This window comes from Bufo bufo, chromosome 3, assembly GCF_905171765.1.
Source record: "Bufo bufo chromosome 3, aBufBuf1.1, whole genome shotgun sequence".
Classification (NCBI taxonomy): domain Eukaryota; kingdom Metazoa; phylum Chordata; class Amphibia; order Anura; family Bufonidae; genus Bufo; species Bufo bufo.
In genome coordinates, this window is record NC_053391.1 from 427762744 (window position 1) to 427785746 (window position 23003).

The 23003-nt window shown below is 42.6% G+C and overlaps 1 protein-coding gene across 1 annotated transcript in view; it reads left to right on the forward strand.

The window, feature by feature from the left end:
• Positions 1-23003, forward strand: part of CFAP47 (cilia and flagella associated protein 47) — a 572366-nt gene that overhangs the window by 334682 nt on the left and 214681 nt on the right. The window contains exon 52 of the mRNA XM_040424993.1: positions 10963-11060. Within this exon, the coding sequence (XP_040280927.1) occupies positions 10963-11060 (98 nt within the window). The remainder of the gene's footprint in view (positions 1-10962; positions 11061-23003) is intronic.

Genomic DNA, 23003 nt, shown 5'->3' on the forward strand with positions numbered 1-23003 from the left:
ATTACACTGCATTTTTTACTATTATCCCTGGGCGCCGCTCCGTTCTCCCGTTATGTCCTCCGGTATGTTCGGGGACTTGGTTATAGTAGGCGGAGACTTTGGGGACTTGGTTATAGTAGGCGGAGTCTGCCCTTGTTCTGCTGGGCGTCTCCTTCTCCTAGGCTGTAGCGCTGGCCAATCGCACCGCAGAGCTCACAGCCTGGGAGGTTTTTTCTCTCAGGCTGTGAGCTTTGCGATGCGATTGGCCAGCGCTACAGCCTAGGAGAAGGAGACGCCCAGCAGAACAAGGGCAGACTCCGCCTACTATAACCAAGTGTAACGGATCACCTGGTACACCGACCGGGTACCTCCGTTGAATGAATGCTCCTAGTGCTTTCCGAGGACTCCAAGCACTCCACTTGACGCCGTACGCACTGCAGACCCCACGAACCGCCGAAGCTTGGTTGAGGTCTCACCGTCTCCTACCCACCCTGGACCTACGACAAGGCTCCAGGCTCCAGTGGGTGGACCTCTCCTAAAACCAGAGATCAGGAACAGCCCTTAAAAGAGCTAGTAGTTATAGCCAGGGGAGTATACACGTATAGCAATCCCCACACACATGAGACCAGGCTCTATGTTGAAGGTGAAACAGGAACTGACTGTACTTCACGTACAGCCTCTTTTATTCACAAACCAAAAACATAGTACTGCCCACAGGGGTTTGAAATACAACCAATCAGTAATTAACAACACATACAATGCAACTACAGCAACCAATCGTTCACGCCCCCAGAGGACCAGAATGAAGACTGGGACATAGGACAACATATCCCCACAATGCATCATGGTCTCCTCCCCTCTGTCTGGAGACAACCTGAGGAGCAATCCAATTATCTCTCAGAACAAAGGGAGATCGCCAATACACATGTAGATACAACAGGACAGACATCACCATTTAAACACACAATGGGACAATGGCACAATAGAAACACACCCAGCATTTTCCTCCCAAGCTGACAAGTTACAATTATTATAGATTGTTACAACTTTGTGAGTTTACATTGGCCATACATATAACTTACATTAATTCAAACAGTATAACGTGGGGACAAACCTATCCAAAATTCACTTGAATCGGTTCAGGGGTTTAAAAGTTAGTATATGGCCCATAATCCTGGGGCAAGAGGCCAGCAGCCAGTCCTCTCCAAAACCCAGTGGCGAGGTTGGTTTCGCCACACATCTCCCCCTCCCAGGGAAGACTAACCAGATACCTGACCTCACGGTCAGTACCGGAGTTAGTCTGGCAGTCCAACCACAACCCAATACTGGACCTGTTGAATCTTGGGGCCTGGCTCTGTTCTGTATGTCCCCAGCTGTTGAGTGGGCATCTGCTACTCCTCGCCTCTTTGTGGTTCTCCAGCTTGGAGCTGTAGGTACTTGGTGGGCAGAGGCCGACTGCGCTCTGCCCAGATGCCAGCTCTTCTGCTGGGGTAGCCTGTGGGAAGTCCGGCTCTGGAGAAGAGGATAGGGGAGGGCAGAGGCCGACTGCGCTCTGCCCAGATGCCAGCTCTTCCGCTGGGATGTGGTCAGGGAATCCTATCCCCAGGACCTTGTTGCAGATCGGCTGTGGAGAGGAGGAATCGCTTACCTCCTCCTCCTGGCATTCCTGCAGGGTTGGTGGGGGATCTGAACCGGCCGTCCAGTATCTCGGTAGGTCTGGTGCAGAGACCGTGGTCCCATCTGCACCATCGGAGTTAGGGGTGCTGTCCCCCTGTGGTTGGGGAGAGAGATCAGTGGATATCGCAGGCTCATCCCCTGCCCCCAGAACTCGGTTGGGAAGTACCTGGGAAGGGGAGGGCTCGCTTACCTCCTCCTCCTGGTATCCCTGCGGAGATGGCTGGAGATCTGGACCAACCGTCCAGCATCCCTGTAGGACTGGTAGAGAGACCTCGGTCCCATCTCCACCTGCCATCTGTGGGTCCTCCCAGGACCAGTCTGTGAGGTCCCTCAACAGTTGCGAGTAAGAACCATCTGCGTCCACACCTGGCAACTCCGGCTGCTGTTGAGCGTCTGGGCCAGCTGCCCAGCATCCCGGTGGAGAGACCTCGGTCTCGTCTCCACCTGCCTGTTGTGGTTCCTCACAGGACCAGTCTATGAGGACCCCTACTTCGGGTTCCTCTGGCCGCCTCAGGGGGAGACTGCTAACCTCCTCGGATGCAGCCTCTGCTCGGCTGCTGTAACACTCCTTCCGCTGGGCAATTTCGCTCTCTTTCGCCAGTCGGAATTCTCGTTCCATCCTTGCATGTCGCTTGGCTGTGACCTGGTTCCAGATGGCCTGGTATATATCCATGGACACATTACCTCCATACTGGGCCACTCGCTGCCTCACCTCGGCCAGCCAGTCATCTTCAGAGCCTTCCATACTTGTCTGCTCCAAGTCGCTGGATACCTCTGCTCCCAGGGGCGCTGTACGGATACTAGCGTTGCCCTCAATTTGTAACTCCACGAACGGTGTCTCCGAGCTGCTTCTCCTCACACTAGGACGCCATCCCACTGCTTGCCACCAATGTAACGGATCACCTGGTACACCGACCGGGTACCTCCGTTGAATGAATGCTCCTAGTGCTTTCCGAGGACTCCAAGCACTCCACTTGACGCCGTACGCACTGCAGACCCCACGAACCGCCGAAGCTTGGTTGAGGTCTCACCGTCTCCTACCCACCCTGGACCTACGACAAGGCTCCAGGCTCCAGTGGGTGGACCTCTCCTAAAACCAGAGATCAGGAACAGCCCTTAAAAGAGCTAGTAGTTATAGCCAGGGGAGTATACACGTATAGCAATCCCCACACACATGAGACCAGGCTCTATGTTGAAGGTGAAACAGGAACTGACTGTACTTCACGTACAGCCTCTTTTATTCACAAACCAAAAACATAGTACTGCCCACAGGGGTTTGAAATACAACCAATCAGTACTTAACAACACATACAATGCAACTACAGCAACCAATCGTTCACGCCCCCAGAGGACCAGAATGAAGACTGGGACATAGGACAACATATCCCCACAATGCATCATGGTCTCCTCCCCTCTGTCTGGAGACAACCTGAGGAGCAATCCAATTATCTCTCAGAACAAAGGGAGATCGCCAATACACATGTAGATACAACAGGACAGACATCACCATTTAAACACACAATGGGACAATGGCACAATAGAAACACACCCAGCATTTTCCTCCCAAGCTGACAAGTTACAATTATTATAGATTGTTACAACTTTGTGAGTTTACATTGGCCATACATATAACTTACATTAATTCAAACAGTATAACGTGGGGACAAACCTATCCAAAATTCACTTGAATCGGTTCAGGGGTTTAAAAGTTAGTATATGGCCCATAATCCTGGGGCAAGAGGCCAGCAGCCAGTCCTCTCCAAAACCCAGTGGCGAGGTTGATTTCGCCACACCAAGTCCCTGAACATACCGGAGGACATAACAGGAGAACGGAGCGGCGCCCAGGGATCATAGCAAGTGCAGTGAGATCCCTGGGTGCCGCTGTATATGTCATGATACTTAGTTCACAATGTTTGGACCGATGAAAGGTCCTCTTTAAATGAATGAAATAGAAGTTATTCTGAATCTTTTCCCACAAAACTGTATATCTATCTGCTCAGCTCCTTCTGCTCTATAACATGCAGATTACACTGCATCAGGCCGGCGCATGCGCACTTCGCTCAACTAAGCCTCTGCCAGGAGTCCGCAGCGCATCAGGCTGAGCCTGGTGCGCAGACGCGGGATCTGGCAGAGGGACGGGTAGGATTGCGGATGCGGCGCTGAGCTGTAGAAGGCGCCGCAGAAGACAGGCAAGGCGGCGCTGGGCACCGGAAGGCGAGGGGTGCGGCCTGGCACCCTGTATTAACGGACCTCCCCTTGGGCACCTTAAGTAAGTGATTGACAGGTTTTAAAAAACGTTTTTTTGTGCAAATAGAGCCACAGTGACGTTTATTAAGGCCAGCTTAGGATTCTTCTTATTTGTCCGGACATGAGCATATGTTTAGATTATAGGGGTAAAATCTCATGACAGAATCCCTTTAAGAGGGAGATTTATCAAACTGGTGTAAAGTAGAACTGGCTTAGTTGCCCATAGCAACCAATCAGATTCCACCTTTTATTTTCATGGAGCTGTGAAAAATGAAAGGTGGAATCTGATTGGTTGCTATGGGCAACTAAGCCAGTTCTACTTGATAAATCTCCCCCTAAAGGTTTAAACAGACGGTCCATACCATGCACCAAAATGCCAGGGCCAGAGATGCTCTATATAACTACTTTCACAGATTTTACTTTCTGGTTAATAGATAAGGGTCCATGAATGGGGGATCCTAGCTGTTAATTTAGACGTCCCAGACTGGAGAACCCCTTTCAATCTTCATATTACTTGTTTCTCTTAAAAATACTCAACAGAAAAATGGTCATAAATGTGCTAATGAAAACTTACCTTCAAATCTTGAGGAACCCATGAGGGGTCTGTGACAGTAGTGGTTATAGCAAAACATTATAATAAAAATGTCAGTATAGTACATCTCACCCTATAAATGATACAAAAAAGCTTGCATTTTGTGAAGTCTTGCGTTCATTCTTCTGTATGGCATTGGATAATAGAATGTGAAAAAGTTAAAAAAATGTATGCTTATTTGGGTAAGTAGTAGTTCACGAACATCTACAAGTGCCATGAGTTTTCATTATTTTAATGGACAATAGGCGATAATGATGTGTTTGATCATTGTGAAACAGCAGTGTTTTATTGGTAAAATTAGCATTTTTACACCTTTTCTTTGAACAAATAATTACCAATTTCCTGATGAGTTACTCACATATTGTCCATATATTAACCAGCATTCATTCTTATAACTGGAAGAAGACGTTTGACCTTTGATTGTGGTGTCAGTATATCAAAGGAAGTTCAGAATACAATCACACATCCATTAAGCATAGCTATAATACATGGATATAATTTGTTTTGACATTTATTGGAGCTCTCTTGTGGCTTAATTGCACTTCTTTGCAAGGCGCACTTTTCAGTTTCTACATTTATATATTGCCGGATGTACAGGAGGGCTGTTATTAGCTGTTTAATCATGTAACTTGGCCAATAAACAATGTCACGGAGATGTGATTTAATGTAGTTAAGCCCAGCAATTTCTTCTCTTGGACTGTCTCTGAGAGTAGATGTAATATATAACTTTATTAAATTATTGTCGTTACAATTTTTTTTTTTTACACGTCTACATTTACCGATACTTTTGCCCTTTATGTGCTGCTAGGACTGTAAATAAGTAACATTGCTTATTCAAGCCTTTCTTATTACCGCAAATTCCGTAAAGATCTGTTGCTCTCACAGCAATTTTCTTAACATGCTCCCTGCCTTTAGATATTCATTACGGTTGGTTGTAGTGTATTTAAGGTTTCTGCATTATTAAACTACTTTCTTCTTTAATTTCAAACATCTCAATCTTCATAGCTATCTTACTATATTTTTTTTCATGATATCAAGTTCAAAAGTTCAGACTGCTAGCAACTGCTTCATACTGCGTCATTTAAGCTCTTTGTAGTCATTAGCTGTAAATGCAAGAGTTCATGAGAAGAAAGCCATTTTACATTGAGTATTACAATTTCCTAGAATTCTTTTGATAAATTTCAGGGTTTTTTTTCTCGATAATTTTCAATAGTCCCTCATTGCTAAAATGATCACACAGTGCCCCATTACAAGGACCCCCAGAGATTAGCTGTAGTCCATGGAGAACGTGACACCACTTCATCAGAAATAAAGCATTATACACTTCCCACTGATATTAATGGACTGTCGGGAACATACTGAGCGATGGGCTACAAAATACAGTTGCAAGAAAAAGTATGTGAACCCTTTGGAATTATATGGATTTCTGCACAAATTGGTCATAAAATGTGATCTGATCTTCATCTAAGTCACAACAATAGACAATCACAGTCTGCTTAAACTAATAACACACAAAGAATTAAATGTTACCATGTTTTTATTGAACACACCATGTAAACATTCACAGTGCAGGTGGAAAAAGTATGTGAACCCTTGGATTTAATAACTGGTTGAACCTCCTTTGGCAGCAATAACTTCAACCAAACATTTTCTGTAGTTGCAGATCAGACGTGCACAGCGGTCAGGAGTAATTCTTGACCATTCCTCTTTACAGAACTGTTTCAGTTCAGCAATATTCTTGGGATGTCTGGTGTGAATCGCTTTCTTGAGGTCATGCCACAGCATCTCAATCGGGTTGAGGTCAGGACTCTGACTGGGCCACTCCAGAAGGCGTATTTTCTTCTGTTTAAGCCATTCTGTTGTTGTTTTACTTCTATGCTTTGGGTCGTTGTCCTGTTGCAACACCCATCTTCTGTTGAGCTTCAGCTGGTGGACAGATGGCCTTAAGTTCTCCTGCAAAATGTCTTGATAAACTTGGGAATTAATTTTTCCTTTGATGATAGCAATCCGTCCAGGCCCTGACGCAGCAAAGCAGACCCAAACCATGATGCCCCCACCACCATACTTCACAGTTGGGATGAGGTTTTGATGTTGGTGTGCTGTGCCTCTTTTTCTCCACACATAGCGTTGTGTGTTTCTTCCAAACAACTCAACTTTGGTTTCATCTGTCCACAGAATATTTTGCCAGTACTGCGGTGGAACATCCATGTGCTCTTGTGCAAACTGTAAACGTGAAGCAATGTTTTGTTTGGACAGCAGTGGCTTCCTCTGTGGTATCCTCCCATGAAATTCATTCTTGTTTAGTGTTTTTTACGTATTGTAGATTCGCTAACAGGGATGATAGCATATGCCAGACACTTTTGTAAGTCTTTAGCTGACACTCTAGGATTCTTCTTCACCTCATTGAGCAGTCTGCGCTGTGCTCTTAAAGTCATCTTTACAGAACGGTCACTCCTAGGGAGAGTAACAGCAGTGCTGAACTTTCTCCATTTATAGAGAATTTGCCTGAACGTGGACTGATAAACAGCAAGGCTTTTGGAGATACTTTTATAACCCTTTACAGCTTTATGCAAGTCAACAATTCTTAATCGTAGGTCTTCTGAGAGCTCTTTTGTGCGAGGTATCATTCACATCAGACAATGCTTCTTGTGAAAATCAAACCCAGAACTCGTGTGTGTTTTTTATAGGGCAGGGCAGCTGTAACCAACACCTCCAATCTCATCTCATTGATTGGACTCCAGTTGGCTGACACCTCACTCCAATTAGCTCTTGGAGATGTCATTAGTCTAGGGGTTCACATACTTTTTCCACCTGCACTGTGAATGTTTACATGGTGTGTTCAATAAAAACATGGTAAAATTAAATTCTTTGTGTGTAATTAGTTTAAGCAGACTGTGATTGTCTATTGTTGTGACTTAGATGAAGATCAGATCACATTTTATGACCAATTTGTGCAGAAATCCATATCATTCCAATGGGTTCACATACTTTTTCTTGCAACTGTATAATTTATTCCTTAAAAGTTTATTCCTATTTCTAGTTTTTCTGGTTCCATTCTATGATTAAAATGTAATTTCTTACCGGCACTCATGTTATATTGTCCTCTTTTGCTGGCTCTACACTTTTTGGTCCTAGTGTTTGTAGGATGTGCACCTCCCTTGGATCACATGTCTCTGTTGCAAGGCACTGTGAAAGGCCTGGCAAAGCATCTGCAGCTACGTTCTGGGTGGAGCATTAGAGGGTGCCTCAAAGGCTTCTGTGCATGCCTGCTCACAAACAAGTACAAGCATGACCATTTCTGCTGGATAGCGGTGATGGCCATAACAATATCTAATAAACTCTGTAATATTAATCTATTACCCCTGTAATCATGTCAGTTTTATACAGTGTGGGGGTCAGCTCAATAGTGGTAGGCACAGCAGTCAGAGACAGTGACACAATGGCACAGTTCACACAGGGATTGGCCTGTTTTCTTTTTTCTCATCCACAAGCAAAATATAAGGCCTTTACATTCAGGCGAAATATAAAATAAATTCCTGCTCGGCTGAGCACTAACTAAACATAAAATTACCCTTTCTATACGGGCGAAAGTGTCCTTTTGTTGTTTGAGCAGACTTCAGCAGCAATGGTGAAAGCCAGTCAGTTCAACCAGTCCTCCACCCAGTCATGCTCATAGTGCAAATCTTTATAGCCCAGAAATTATCTGAGCTCCATCACCTGGCTGAGAGCATTATATGAAACCTGTTCTGGACAGGAAGGGAATGAGGAGCCCCACTACCAACCTGCATCCTCATTCCATTAAAATCCAAGCCCGACAACACAATTTACCAAAGTCCTCAGCAAACTATGTTTTGCTAAGGCAGCCCATCTTTCCTGGATTTTTGATATCTCACCCAGTTTTCCTAGTTAAGATATCCACCCCATGGTATATGAAAGAAACCTAGGCAAAATATAACGATTCTCTACTACTTTCCCAGTCACTGTCTCACAACAGTTTATTCACAGTTTATAAAAGGGAAGAAAATGAGACAACTCCTATACATAGAGAAAGGTGAAGAATAGTGATAAATATAAATATTATTATTATTATTTATTATTAAAACGCCATTCATTCCATAGCGCTGTACATATGATAAGAGGCGCACATACATAATACAGACAATTGCACTAAGCATAAACAAGACAAGTTACAAACTGGTACAAAAGGAGAGAGGGCCCTGCCCGTGAGGGCTTACAATCTACATGGTATGGGAGAAGGACACAGTAGGTGAGGGTGAAGTTGGCCATGGCGGTATAGAGGCAGCAGGGTCACTGGTTGTAGGCTTGTCTGCAGAGGTGGGTTTTTAGGTTTCTTTTGAAGGATTCCACTGTAGGTGAGATATCATACAGATCTATTATGTATTACAGGAAACTATAGGATTATAATCTGCCTTTGTCCCAAATTAAACGAGCAGCATCAATAGTGGACCTTTAGCCCTTTACTTTCTGGACTGTTTAATTTAGATGGTGCAGTACTTTGGCAAGTGGTTGCTACCAGCTGTGCATCATGAGTACAGCTATTTGGATAAGTAGAGTAATTTTGGCAAGCTACTTACATAGACAATTAGCTTTCTGCTTTATTTTACTCAGAAGACTTATTTGCTAGAATTTGTTCAAATACCCATAATTGAAAAAGTATAGGTGTATTTTATGTCAAATAATTTTTTCCCAGGATCAGCCACTATCTTGTCCACTGGTTGTGTCTGTCTATTGCAACTCAAGTGAATGGGTGCGAACTGCAATACCAGATGCAGTCCATTGTCAAGAGTGATAATGTTTCCGGAAACCTGTTTATAGAAAGTTTTCTTCATGTTACCTAAAATAATTTTTATTGCTTGTATCCACTTAACTTGATACTTAAGTGAATTCTGTCGCTAACCCTAAAGCTCTCCAAAATCATATTCTCAGCAATCTGGCATGTGGGCATCTGTGAAGTTGTTTGGCAAGGACCTTACATTTCAGATCTGATGTCCATCTGACTGCATGTGACACAGATGGAAGAAAGTTAGCTGAATCACATACTGTAGTTATCTCTAATTTATTTCCCTGATTATCAATAATATTATAATACTGTAAATACATTATAGGCTACTTTCACACCTGCGTTCGGTGCGGATCCGTCTTGTATCTGCACAGATGGATTCGCACCGATAATGCAAACGCTTGTATCTGTTCAGAACAGATCCGTTTGCATTATTCTTTAAAAAAAAAGTCTAAGGCCTCTTTCACACGGGTATCGCGTGTGAGGGCCGGATAAGATGCGAGTGCATCGTGGGAAAATCGTGCGATTTTGCCTGCGAGTGGGGTGAGTTTTGTATGCGATTACGTTGCGTTCTTCAGTTTTTTCCGCGCGAGTGCAATGCATTTTGCACGCGCGTGAGAAAAAACTGAATGTGGTAACCAGACCCAAACCCGGGCTTCTTCACTGAAGTTCGGGTTTGGGTTAGGTATTCTGTAGATTTTAATATTTTCCCTTATAACATGGTTATAAGGGAAAATAATAGGATTCTTAATACAGAATGCTAAGTAAATTAGGGATGGAGGGGTTAAAAAAATAAAAATAAAATTAAACTCACCTCATCCACTTGTTCGCGCTGCCCGGCTCATCTTCTTTCTTCTTCTTTGAGGACCTGGGAGGAAAAGGACCTTTGGTGATGTCACTGCGCTCATCACATGGTCCATCACATGGTGCATCACCATGGTGATGGACCATGTGATGAGCGCAGTGACGTCACCAATGGTCCTTTTCCTCCCAGGTCCTATATTTTTCTTTTCTACTCCTTGTGATTTTTACGGACCTGCATGAGAGAGCTGATGAGGAGAGGATCTTATTCAGGGTCTTACACTACACAGTATACAAGTAAAATGGAACCATAGCACGATACCTCCCAGAGATGCCACTAAACAGCCAGTGGGTGCAAGCACTTCAGTATAGCAGTTCTTGCCGAGTGGATTTATTTGCCCTCAATGTGATGCTTTAATTCACAGGCATTTTACAAGTAAAACTCCAATGCTGGTTTTATCTTTCATTTAGATGTGCTGTAGATAAGTAGGGACTGTGATATTGTATGTTGAGTGTGGCATTGAATTACAATAACCCAGGGAATCCTACTGTATATGTAAAATATGGCAACCTGGGGCCATTACAACTCAGTGTACTACTGTACTGATCTCTAAAATGAATATAGTACAGATATAAAATATGACTTCATTGAGTTCCATGAGTAAAAAAATAACATCCAGTACATTATAAATAGTTTTGATCACTCAAATATATATAATATACACATATAATATATGTGTGTGTGCGTATATATATATATATATATATATATATATATATATATATAGTATATATACACACATATATATGTATCTATCTCTATTCTATAATATTGTTATTGATTTATTGTGTGTTCTTTTGTTAGGTAGAGAATCAGCACCTTACAAAGTTTGGTTTTCAGTGGAAATTAACAGTATGCCTGCACCACCAGAGAGAACGATTGACGTCACTTGTTCTGTTTTAGTAAGTATTAATGCAATAATAGTAGGTAAGGAGCTAAATAATGATGAAAAAATAGAAAGAATTCTTGTTTAATGCTGCCTGTTAGGGCATATGGAGCTCAGGAACCCCCTTTCTAAGCCAGAGCAATAAGCCTCTCAGAATCTGTGCACCCACAGCATGCAATAAACCTCTCATCAGTGATTTGACCTGACTTATCCATGTATTACAGGGTGGTCATTTATTTAAATGCAGTACTGGCCCCACAGTGGCTAAAGTTTCAAAGTATGAGTTGTGATCAGCTGATTGCCGTCAGGTTCAGATTGGCTTACAAAAGTGCCCAGTGTCCAATTTTGTGATAATAGAACCTAAAGGTCCAGCAGAAAACAAGCTTATTTGGAACTGACTTTGGAGCTTATCACTTGCCACTAGGGCTTATTTCTTAAAGGAGCACTAAACCTAGACATTTTTGATAAAGGCAAACATTAAATAATCTTACCAGTACTGTGTATTGGTTCTCATTTCTTAGAAATCTATGAGAGCATGGGTTAATGCCGTTTGGCATCCCTCGGCACCATGAAGTCGCAGCTTCACCTCACAACGTGTTACATTAACACAAAGCAATAAACGCTTGCCTGGCTAGGCGCTCACTATGCAGAGGTTTTCCCTAACTCACCTCTAGCTCAGTGTTCACACTGCGGTATTCAGCTTTGGTCAGACAATCTCCTAGCTGTGACCAGTGCAACCCACCAGTCCTCCTGGTGGAAGCAGCGAAGTACCTTGGGAAGGATATGGTCCAGCAGTCCTTCTGACTCTGACCGAGCGACACCTCTCTTCAGGTGATTGTGGGGAAAACACAGCAAATATAACATATATCTCCTCTAATAGGTTTTCTGCACCATTCTAGGAGACACATATCTTCCCTCTTCATATATGAGGCCTGTCACTGCCTCACAGCATATAATGTAGCTTCTTTGTTTACACTTTGAACATATAGATCATCTATAATCAGGATCAACCCTGTTAAACCAGGCATAAAGCCTGCTAGGGTTGATCCTGATGAGAAAAACATATCTTATTTTGGTGTCTCTGTTGCACCGTTCCCAAAATATATGACTTTTTATTGAAATGTAAATTAGCTCTTCGGTGCACTGAGGCATGGGTCAGAGCTTCTCAGAGCACCACAGCTTCTCCATCTTGTACCTCTTGCCACTCTTCTATTCCCCATAATTGAGAGGACCAGGCATCTACACTATCAGTGCATGTGCAGATGACTACTGCTCATGCTCCAATTACATCATCATCCACCCAGAAGAGGAGATGCTCAGCTTTGTTCAGGTGGAAGATGACATCACGTGCACATTTACAGTAGTCATTTGTACTGATGGTAAAGCAAAGTCAAATACACTATTCATGCACCTACAGTGTGGACTAAGGCACAGGTGCAAGATTAGGGTCCATTCATTCATCCGCAAATGGGTCCGCATCCGTTCCGCAATATCGGGAACGGGTGCGGACCTATTCATTCTCTATGGGGCCGGAAGAGATGCGGAGAGCACACTATGTGCTCTCCGCCGTATCCACATTTCTGGAGAGCGGCCCCGAACTTCCGGGCCGCGGCTCAGCAAAAAAATAGAACATGTCCTATTCTTGTCCGCAATTGCAGACAAGAATAGGCAGTTCTATGGGGGGTGTCGGCCGGGTGTATTGCGGATCCGCAATTTGTGGATACGCAATAGACCACGGACCTGTGAATTTACCCTAACAGGGGGGGGTCAGATGTCTGGTCGTGTCAGTTGTGGAGATAGTGGAGTGGCAAGAGGTACAAGATGGAGGAGCCCTGGTACTCCAAGGGGTCTGTGCCTGCCCTTGTGAGAACCAAATACTTAAAGGGGTTGTCTGGGTTCAGCTCTGATACCTCCCCGGCAGCCCCCTGACATGAGCATCGGAGCAGTTCATGCTCCGATGCTCTCCCTTGCCCTGTGCTAAATCGCGCAGGGCAAAGGCATTTTTTTGAGATCCGGTGACGTACCGGGGCTCTCCATGGGGCTGCCAGGAACCCCGGTGACGTCACCAACACTGATGGGTGGGATTTAGCGCTGCCCTAGCCAGTAAAACGGCTAGGGCAGCGCTAAAGCCCGCCCATCAGAGCCGGTGACGTCACCGAACACACTGCTGGCCGTGTGTTATTGAAAACAAAAGAGCCCGTTCCCTGCACGATTTAGCGCAGGGAAAGGGAGTACATCGGAGCATAAGATGCTTCGATGCTAGCCTCAGGGGGGCTGCCTGGGGGAAAATAAGGGTATGTCTGGGTTCAGCTCTGAACCCGGACAACCCCTTTAATTTACCTGTCACTAAAAATTGATATATCTTGGAAACGGCACAAGTTAGACACATAAATACAGTATTGTACCATAGATGGTTTAATAGGGTTGATCCTAATGACAGACGCTCTTTAAAGTTTCAAGATGTCTTACAGAAAAAGTGACCTTGTTGTGCAAAGCAACCAGTCAATGTCAAGCTTTTGTTTCCTAAATTGTACTGGTATAAATTCAACATGGGCTTTGATTAGTTGCTTGGCACACCAAGGCCGCTTTTCTCTCGGTCATGTGTGATCCATGAAGCATTTAAAATTTCCTTCTTGAATTGACCTACATACAGTATATATTTTATCCTGTCATTACTCTCCATGTTTTCCTTTCTTCTCTGCTGCTGTCCTTGCTTAACTTTGTGTATGTTTTATAATATCACTTCAAATTTCCCAGCTGGGTTAATGTTATTGCTTGATTTTTTTTCCTTATCAGACTTTTTTGTTCATGGTCTAAATAACCGAGAACATTGACTTCTCGTTGCAAGTGATTATCACATTTTGTCCTACATTCACTCTGACCAGATTTGCATATGTAACTTTAGTCATATTTCATTTCGAACGATGCAAAGGTGGCACATTACATTATAATTAGGAAGGTGCGAGCTGTAGATTTACAGCGCTGATCACATTTTCATGTTACTCTCTTTTCGCTCTGTTTAATGGTTACATTCCAATTAAAAGACTAGCACAGGATAATATTGGTCTGTTTAAGGTATTAACATGGATAGGGTGAATTGGCATTCACTGCGAGCAAAGACAAGTGTCACATTTTGTTTCATATCAAGTAAAAGTAGAATGAAATTACAACATGTAATATTGTTCTGTGATGCATCAACACATCTTTAATAAAATGTCTAGCTTTCTTGTGGTTTTCAATCTTTCTACATCTAGAAAGGTCTGGAGACTTCATTGGAAGAAAGAGTTCCTGGCTGGCACTGCATCTGTTGTATCTGCTTACTGTATTTCAATTTGTTATGTTACCTTGCAAGCTGGTAATATAACGATTGATGTTCTGAAAGGCAGGACAATATGACAGGAAGACATAATTAATCTTCCTAAGCACGTTAACAGAAGTACTCTGCTGCACAAAAAAGGTCTGGCTTACAGCATTTTTGACATTTTTGAATTTTTTTTGGATTACAGCTACAATTTAAAAGGAGTAGAATTAAGTGTTTTTAGAATATTTTTTTCTATATGATTTACATTTTCATGATGAATATGTCACTGATAGTGGCATTCGTTTATCTGAAAGGGGTTGTCCAAGTTATATCTGAAAGGTCATCAATATCAGATCGGCTGGGGTCTGACGCCCGACACTCCCGCCAATCAGCTGTTTGAAGAGAAGGCGCGTGCCGTGCCAGCGCTGCCTCCTCTTCACTGTTTACCTTCTAGCCGTTGCATCTGCAGCGGTGAGCGGTTGTAATTACACCCAAGCCAATGAATGGGACAGCTTGGGTGTAATTACACCTGCTCACCACTGCAAATGCAACGGCTAGAAGGTAAACAGTAAAGGGGAGGCAGCGCTGGCATGGTGCGCGCCTTCTCTTCAAACATCTGATCGGCGGGGGTGCCGGTTGTCGGACCCCAGCCGATCTGATATTGATGACCTATCCTGAGGATACTGTAGGTCATCAATAAATATAACTTGGACAACCCCTTTAATATTGGTAATCGTTCCTTATGATAAGTGGAGTTACTAGATTTAGGCTATTGCTGTCCTGAAATTCTATCTTTTCTTTCAAGAGAACTTCTTTATTCTTCAAATCCCGTATTTGATGCAATAATTTGTAATTATTGTGAAAAGTGTTACAGCAGCACCAGTTACTGCAGCGTTGCTACCTAAGTGATGTCATCAGTACTTCTCACACCTTCTGTAGTATTCCAGTGATGTCATCACAGATATTGTGGAAGTCTACTGTATTTCACAACTTGTGTTGTAACCCGTTAGCATTGTGAAAGTATAATTGTAGAAGTATGTGATCTGCACTCCTATATTGTAGTCCGAGTGCTGGTGAGAGAAGAATACCCGGGGAATAGGAATATCCACGGCACTCCAATTTGAGTAGATGCAATTATTTTTAATAATCAAGTAAGTTCACATCACTTAGTTTTCCATACAATGTTGTTTCATATCCAGGAATAGAACCAACATATTAGCCACATTGTGTTCCCCGGACGTTTCGGTCTATCATTAGACCTTTTTCAACGGGATCTCATTGGTGGTAGGAGCAATCCTGGATGTTCATCCAGGATGGATCCTACAGGATTCGGTAAAACTTGTAGTTACTACATTTAAATCTCTGCTATTCTAAGCTCAGATGTACATGGGGGCCATCTTATCCGTGACTGACATCTCTGTATACACACACAGGGAATGCTGTCAATCACTGAAGAGCAGAAATGTATTTTAAATATATAAATTACATGCTGCTCTGCATTTGATGGTGACAGGTTCTCTTTAACATGTGTATTGCCTTAGGTACAGATCTATTTGCAGATTTTGCGTAATTATTAGATGTTACATGTAATTTTGCATTGTGCGTGTGTGAGTGGTAACCTTTTCGGTTTGAACTCATGTGATCCATGGCTTTTATAAATCATTTCTACATTAATGCTGTTTGATTACTGACTTTAATGTTTACCCAGTTGTGTTTTTGTGGGCTTTGGGGACATTTTCTATTTTAATTGCTGTCATTGTAAAACTAATGTCAGCAATATTATCACCATTTATTTATTCAGAAATAATGTAACAATTACTCTTCAAAGACACTGCAGCTTCCCTTGGCTTAGTTCACCTATTCACAGTACAGTAGGCATGGAAGCAACAATATGTTTTTCCAGCTGTGCAGAAAACATTGGCATTGAGGGATGATGAACATGAGAACACGAGAATGGTGTGTGGTTTTTATACGCTAGACCTTCATTTAGATGATTGATACCAGATTAATGAAGAAGTATAGTAAGGCTGTAGATTTTCTACAACAAGAGATGCATATGTTAGAATTTCCTTTTGTAATGATTGTAATAATTTATGTGACTGCATTTTACTATATACTGTAAATACCTACAAAGCCATTTATAAGACCTAAATCAAATAGATTTTGCCATAAAAAATATGTTCTTTTTTCAATACTAAGATATTGTTTAATAATAAAAAAAAAGATTTAATTCTTTGCTCATGCAAAGGGAAAGGAATAGCCCTTTGCAGGTTTTATGCTGCCACTAGGTAAAAACATAATGCCCAAAAAAAAAAGCCTAAAAGGGTGGAAATGCTCCAAACCCAGACACTTTAGCGTGTCTATAACTGGGGGAGCAATTCCTCCGCATGTGGTGCATGAGGGGCTCCGATATGTTCCTGACTGGAAGATATTGGCAAAGTTCTCAGCTTTTAACATAGGCTTGAGGAATTAGCTAGTATTGTCAGTTGCGTATCATTTTGGTGCATTTTCTGCTGTGATTTTTGTAAAAACATATAGCCAACCTAAGCTGAGACTCTCCTTTGTCTATACGCCTCTGTCTATAGATGTGCTGTCTTGCCTTCACTAGGAAAGATATCTATTAAAGGGGTTATCCCATGACTAATTTACAAAAATGGAACTCATATAGTACATGTCAATCTCTTTCTAACAAAGCTAGAACCAGCCCTATACCTCACATGGATCCAGAGATCTCCCCATTCACTGCTCTGCTAGAGGGGAGTGTATTTTCTGCTGCAGCTCAGGGGGCGTGTCTTTTCTGCTTGAGATCTCATCCTATCACAGCTCAGGAGGCAGTTGAAGGATGAAACTGAGCATGTGCGGCCTTCTCAGTGAGCAGGACAAAGAAATAAGAAAAAAAACTAACAAACAGCAAGTAGCACTATACAGATAAGTTTTGTTGAATAACTCAGTGGCTTTAAAAAAATAAAAAATTATGTGCAGTTACAAAAGTATTCAGAACCAGGTGCTGGTTTGAAAACTGTAGAATATTTTTCGTGCGACATAACCTTTAATTACTAAACTATGACTCAACGGTTTATTTTTATTTGCATTTTGATAATCTCTGAGTAAGATATTTTTTAGAGAGTTGTAAGGCCCGCTTCACATATATCAATTGTGGCTGTCCAGCTATTTTAGACCGGGAGCTGGACACAACTGATATATTTACTATGCACTGGTGTCTACGATATACACTTATAATGCTGAACAGATAAACTGAGCAGTCGGTTTTTCTGTTCAGCGCTATTTGACATCCAGCATCACAACTGAAGCACCAGATGTATGAGAACAATCCCATAGAAAACCATGGGATCATTTCTGGCTTCCGTTCCCCTCCCCGTTTTCTGCTTCGCCATGGAGGCCAACATGGATCGCCGGACATATGTGAAGGTCCCTTTATTTTAGCTTCCATATTATGGCCAAAATGCCCAACTAAACCAGACTTAGATCTCTATAGAGCCAGTATTAATAAGGGCACTAAAGTACATCATAGCATCTGAGAGCAAAGTAGGATAAGGAATAAATATCTGATCATGGGTTCTTACCTCTGGGCCCCCCCTCCACACACACACACACACACACACACACCAATTACAAGAATGAGCAGACAATAGAGGTGGCATCCTCTTATAGTGCAGCAGCACATTACGTGAGACCAAGCCATCGGCTTCCAACGTCCTTACAGACCGGCACCAGTTTGAAAAAGGCCTTGTGCCGAAACGTCACGTCTAAGCCGCATAATAATTAAAAAACACTAATCAAATATATCTACTCATGTCGCTGGATGTCACGAGGGTGTCAAGAGCCACGCCTGACTCCGTTATACCCGGGGTCAGGAAGTCGCAGCGGGTGGCTGTGCACTCGATGTACAAAGACAGTGCTGTTTCGTAATGGTAGCTTTCTGGGTTTGCCTTGCAACCCTTTTGGCTCACTCAGGGATCCGCAGCTTCTCCTCCTCAGCTGTTTCTTGTCCAGCAATCCCAACCTCCTTATATTCCCATCTCCCACTTCTCTGGTTGCCAGATATAGAGCTTCCTGCCTGGACTTCTATACTGACCCACTGGAGCTGTGTAGTTGTGTTCCCTGGTTGTTGTTCCAGAACATTACCCTCCGGATCCCTGTTGGGCCTTGGTGGTCTGTTGTTGTCGCCCACCTGGGATTATATGTTTGTCTGTATTGTCTGTCCTCTCCTTGGTGTTTTTCTCTTAGTGTCAGTGGTGCGGAATAGTGATCCCACCGCCCCGTTCACTACTCAGGGCTCATCCTAGGGAAAGCCAGGGTTTAGGCACGTGATCGGCGTACGGGTGATGAACCAGTCTAGGGACGTCAGGGCAGTCAGGTGCCAGCCGCAAGGTGAGTCAGGGGTCACCACCTTTCCCTCTCCCTTGGACAGGGCCTTCCCATTTCCCTCCCTTTGCGTGACGCCGGTCATTACACTGGAGTTATTTTGAACTACATTGAACGGGGTATGAACCCTACTTCCAGGGACGAGGCTCAGTTACTGCTGCCTGCACCCAAGCTACTGTTGGCAGTCAATAGAGGTGGTCACACATGTACACTACCACTTGATTCAAATCTGTGAGACTGCCAAGGAGAAGCCAAGTACAGTGCTTGGCTATCTTCCAAAGTCCAATAGAGTTGAATTGATCAGCTGTGAGCATACATAACTGCTGCTCCATTCACTCTGGTGGCTCCTGCACCGCATTTGTGTGATCAGTGGGTGATCTCCACCAATTAGATATTTCTCTCCTATCCTGGTCATAAGTTCTCATGGTAGAGCAACCCCTTTAATTGTGGGTGATTGATCACCTTTTTGAATTTCCTTTTAGCAAGATCAGTTTTGTGTGGTACTGTAATGTTATATGAATGAAATGTTAGATCAATTTAATTTCATAAAATACTTTTATAGTATCCAGTCTCCATTCAGTGATACAAATTGTTCTTCATATAACTAGTTGACTCATTTTTCCAAATACTCTGTGTGTCATTGCTGTGGTAGCATAATATACAGTACAGACCAAAAGTTTGGACACACCTTCTCATTCAAAGAATTTTCTTTATTTTCATGACTATGAAGGCATCAAAACTATGAATTAACACATGTGGAATTATATACATAACAAACAAGTGTGAAACAACTGAAAATATGTCATATTCTAGGTTCTTCAAAGTAGCCACCTTTTGCTTTGATTACTGCTTTGCACACTCTTGGCATTCTCTTGATGAGCTTCAAGAGGTAGTCCCCTGAAATGGTCTTCCAACAGTCTTAAAGGAGTTCCCAGAGATGCTTAGCACTTGTTGGCCCTTTTGCCTTCACTCTGCGGTCCAGCTCACCCCAAACCATCTTGATTAAGTTCAGGTCCGGTGACTGTGGAGGCCAGGTCATCTGGCACAGCACCCCATCACTCTCCTTCATGGTCAAATAAGCCTTACTTTCAAAGTTTTCCCAATTTTTCGGCTGACTGACTGACCTTCATTTCTTAAAGTAATGATGGCCACTCGTTTTTTTCTTTACTTAGCTGCTTTTTTCTTGCCATAATACAAATTCTAACAGTCTATTCAGTAGGACTATCAGCTGTGTATCCACCTGACTTCTACTCAACGCAACTGATGGTCCCAACCCCATTTATAAGGCAAGAAATCCCACTTATTAAACCTGACAGGGCACACCTGTGAAGTGAAAACCATTTCAGGGGACTACCTCTTGGGGCTCATCAAGAGAATGCCAAGAGTGTGCAAAGCAGTAATCAAAGCAAAAGGTGGCTACTTTGAAGAACCTAGAATATTACATATTTTCAGTTGTTTCACACTTGTTTGTTATGTATATAATTCCACATGTGTTAATTCATACTTTTGATGCCTTCAGTGTGAATCTACAATTTTCATAGTCATGAAAATAAAGAAAACTCTTTGAATGAGAAGGTGTGTCCAAACTTTTGGTCTGTACTGTACATATGTTTTCATTAGTGTTTATCATTATAGATTATTACATAGATTATAATATTAAACCTTTTAACTGTTTGAGAACCAGTAGGCCTTGATCTGTCACTCAAGCCCCCTTTGCATGTCAGAATTATTAACCTCTTCCCGACCACCCAATGTCAATTTACGTTGGCTGTCAGGCATTTAAAAATGGCGCCATAGGTGCCGGTTGCCTGCTGTTTTTGGTAGCTTCATTTACCATAAAAAATGTAATAAAAAGTGATAAAAAATTCATACATACCCCAGATTGGTATCATTCCTCAAAAAAAGATCCATCACACAGCTCCGTACATATAAAAATAAAAAAGTTATAGGGGTCAGAATATGGCAATGCAAAGGAAAAATTAGTATTTTCCAAAGCTTTTATTCTTTTTTTTGTAATAAAATGGAAGAAAAACTATACATGTGGAGTATCGTTGTAATTGTGATGATTGGGAGAATAAGAGTAACATGCCAGTTTTACCGCATCGGAAATGGTGAAAAACAAAACTTAAAAATGTGGCAGAATGGTGTTTTTTTTATAATTCCATCTGATTTGGAATATTTTTTTCTGCTTCCCGCTTGTCAAGGACATTCCCCTGACAGGTGGAAGAAGATTGGTGAGACTGGCAACACGTGGTTTGACCTGACATGTTTTCCGTTTGGATCAAATGACGTCTGTGTTGTTTCTGGTGCTTGCCACACCTTCTTTCCCCAGGTGTGGCTATTATGGTCATTTAACATTATCTATTTATTGTTGTTTCTCCCACTATGCTATGCGATTTATAGCTTCAGTTTGAGTTGTGGATAGCTGGTGTGTGTATCTCGGCTGAGTTCCTGGTGCTGCCATAGCCACTTGAAGTTAAGTGTGTTCTTTCCCTTTTATATTTTGTTTGGGTTATTTTGTGTGTTGCACTTCCCTGTCATTTGTATTAAGGCCTGAGGGAGACTCCTGTTCGTCCTTCCTTTTGCAGAAACAGGTTGTCTCAGTCCTGACATTAGTACCGGGGTCCTATAGGGTGAGTTAGGACATTAGGTATTCCTGTGTATGAACTCACCTACCTCTGGGGTCTGTTCATACTGGTAGTTAGTCAGGACTTTGATTAGGGTTTTACTAGGAGGTGTGCATCTCCTTTCCCTAGTTTCCAGGCCTTATTCCCTCACCCCTTTCCCTCCTATATTCGGTGTGATGTTTTCCTCACCCAAACGTGACACCGCTATATTGTATGCAGCCGTAAATGGTGCCATTAGAAAGTACATCTTGTCACGCAAAAAATAAACTCTCGTACAGCTGTGAGAATGTAAAAATAAAAATAAAAAAGTTATGGCTTTGGGAGGGCTGGGAGTAAAACAAGGCAATGAATCTTTAGTGTTTAATTTTCCATTTGACTTGAATCTGTTTAGCAATCTGCTTTGTATTTTCCTTTTCACAATGTCAGTTGTTTGGACATAGATCTAATTCGTAAGGATGGGACCCACTTACCAGTAGTCCCCAAGGCTTTAAAGCCTGGCTGGAAAACTGGGCAAAATGATGGTATTGCTGGAACAGGCACACCCATAAAGTATATAAAAAGAAATTAAAAGCATGGAGCATATCAATATATCATGTTTAGACCTCAGGGGAAACTGTCATTTTTAGACGAGCTAAGATGTTTTCTAGATTGTAAGCTTTCACAAGTCAAAAACCTTTTATCATCTCTCAGCATTTAACTTTTTTCCTACAAATGTGAAATGCTGGGAGATGCAAAATCAAATCACTATGGTATAAATACTGTATGAAATGGAAGGTGACTTCAAGATGTTTTTCTGCCACTCGATCAGGCTCATATGATAGTATAGCTCAATTGTATGAAGAAGCAGAAATGCTCCAGCCACTCTGTAGGGCCATTGTGGAACATCTCAAGGACTATAAACTAGATTTTGCACTCTCGTAAAGAGAATTGTAACCATTATCACATAAACACTAAGGCCCCTTGCAGACGAGTGGATGTCACGCTGCGACTCCGCAGCACATCTCCCGGCCTGACCTCCCAGCACTGGCGGGGTCATATAGCATTATATTGATTTATGATGCTATGTAACCCTTACAGTTCTGTAATGTATTGGATAACACTGGCAGAATTATGTCATCTAATACATTCCAGACCTGTAAGGGTTACATAGCACCATAAATCAATATAATGCTATGTGACCCCATCAGTGCTGAGAGTTCGAGACAAACGCTCGTGTGCAAGGGGCCTAAAGAAGAGATTTATTCCCCCCCCCTCCCCCACAACTGTTTATTTGAAATTCTGGGTTGCAATCCTAAAGTTAGTCGCAATTGGCTTTTTTTGCCGCCTTTGACAGTTTCCAAAAAGGGGAATGGTGAGGGTGGGTACTTATGAATTACACAAGTATTCACCCCCTACAAGCGAGCGTAGATTTCAGCCCTGAGAAAGACTGCTGAAGGGTGCATTTTATTTAGACTAGACCTGCTCCTCGTTATAAATTACATGGATCCTCCAGTGGTGCAGGGCATATTTGACACTGGCGTACTGATTGGATACAGTGTGACACCGCCAACTGGTAACTACCATCTGGACCTTCAATGCAGACTGCTAGTAATTCATTCATAACTTCTAGCAGGAATAATAAAGGATCGCGACATAATAGAGTCAT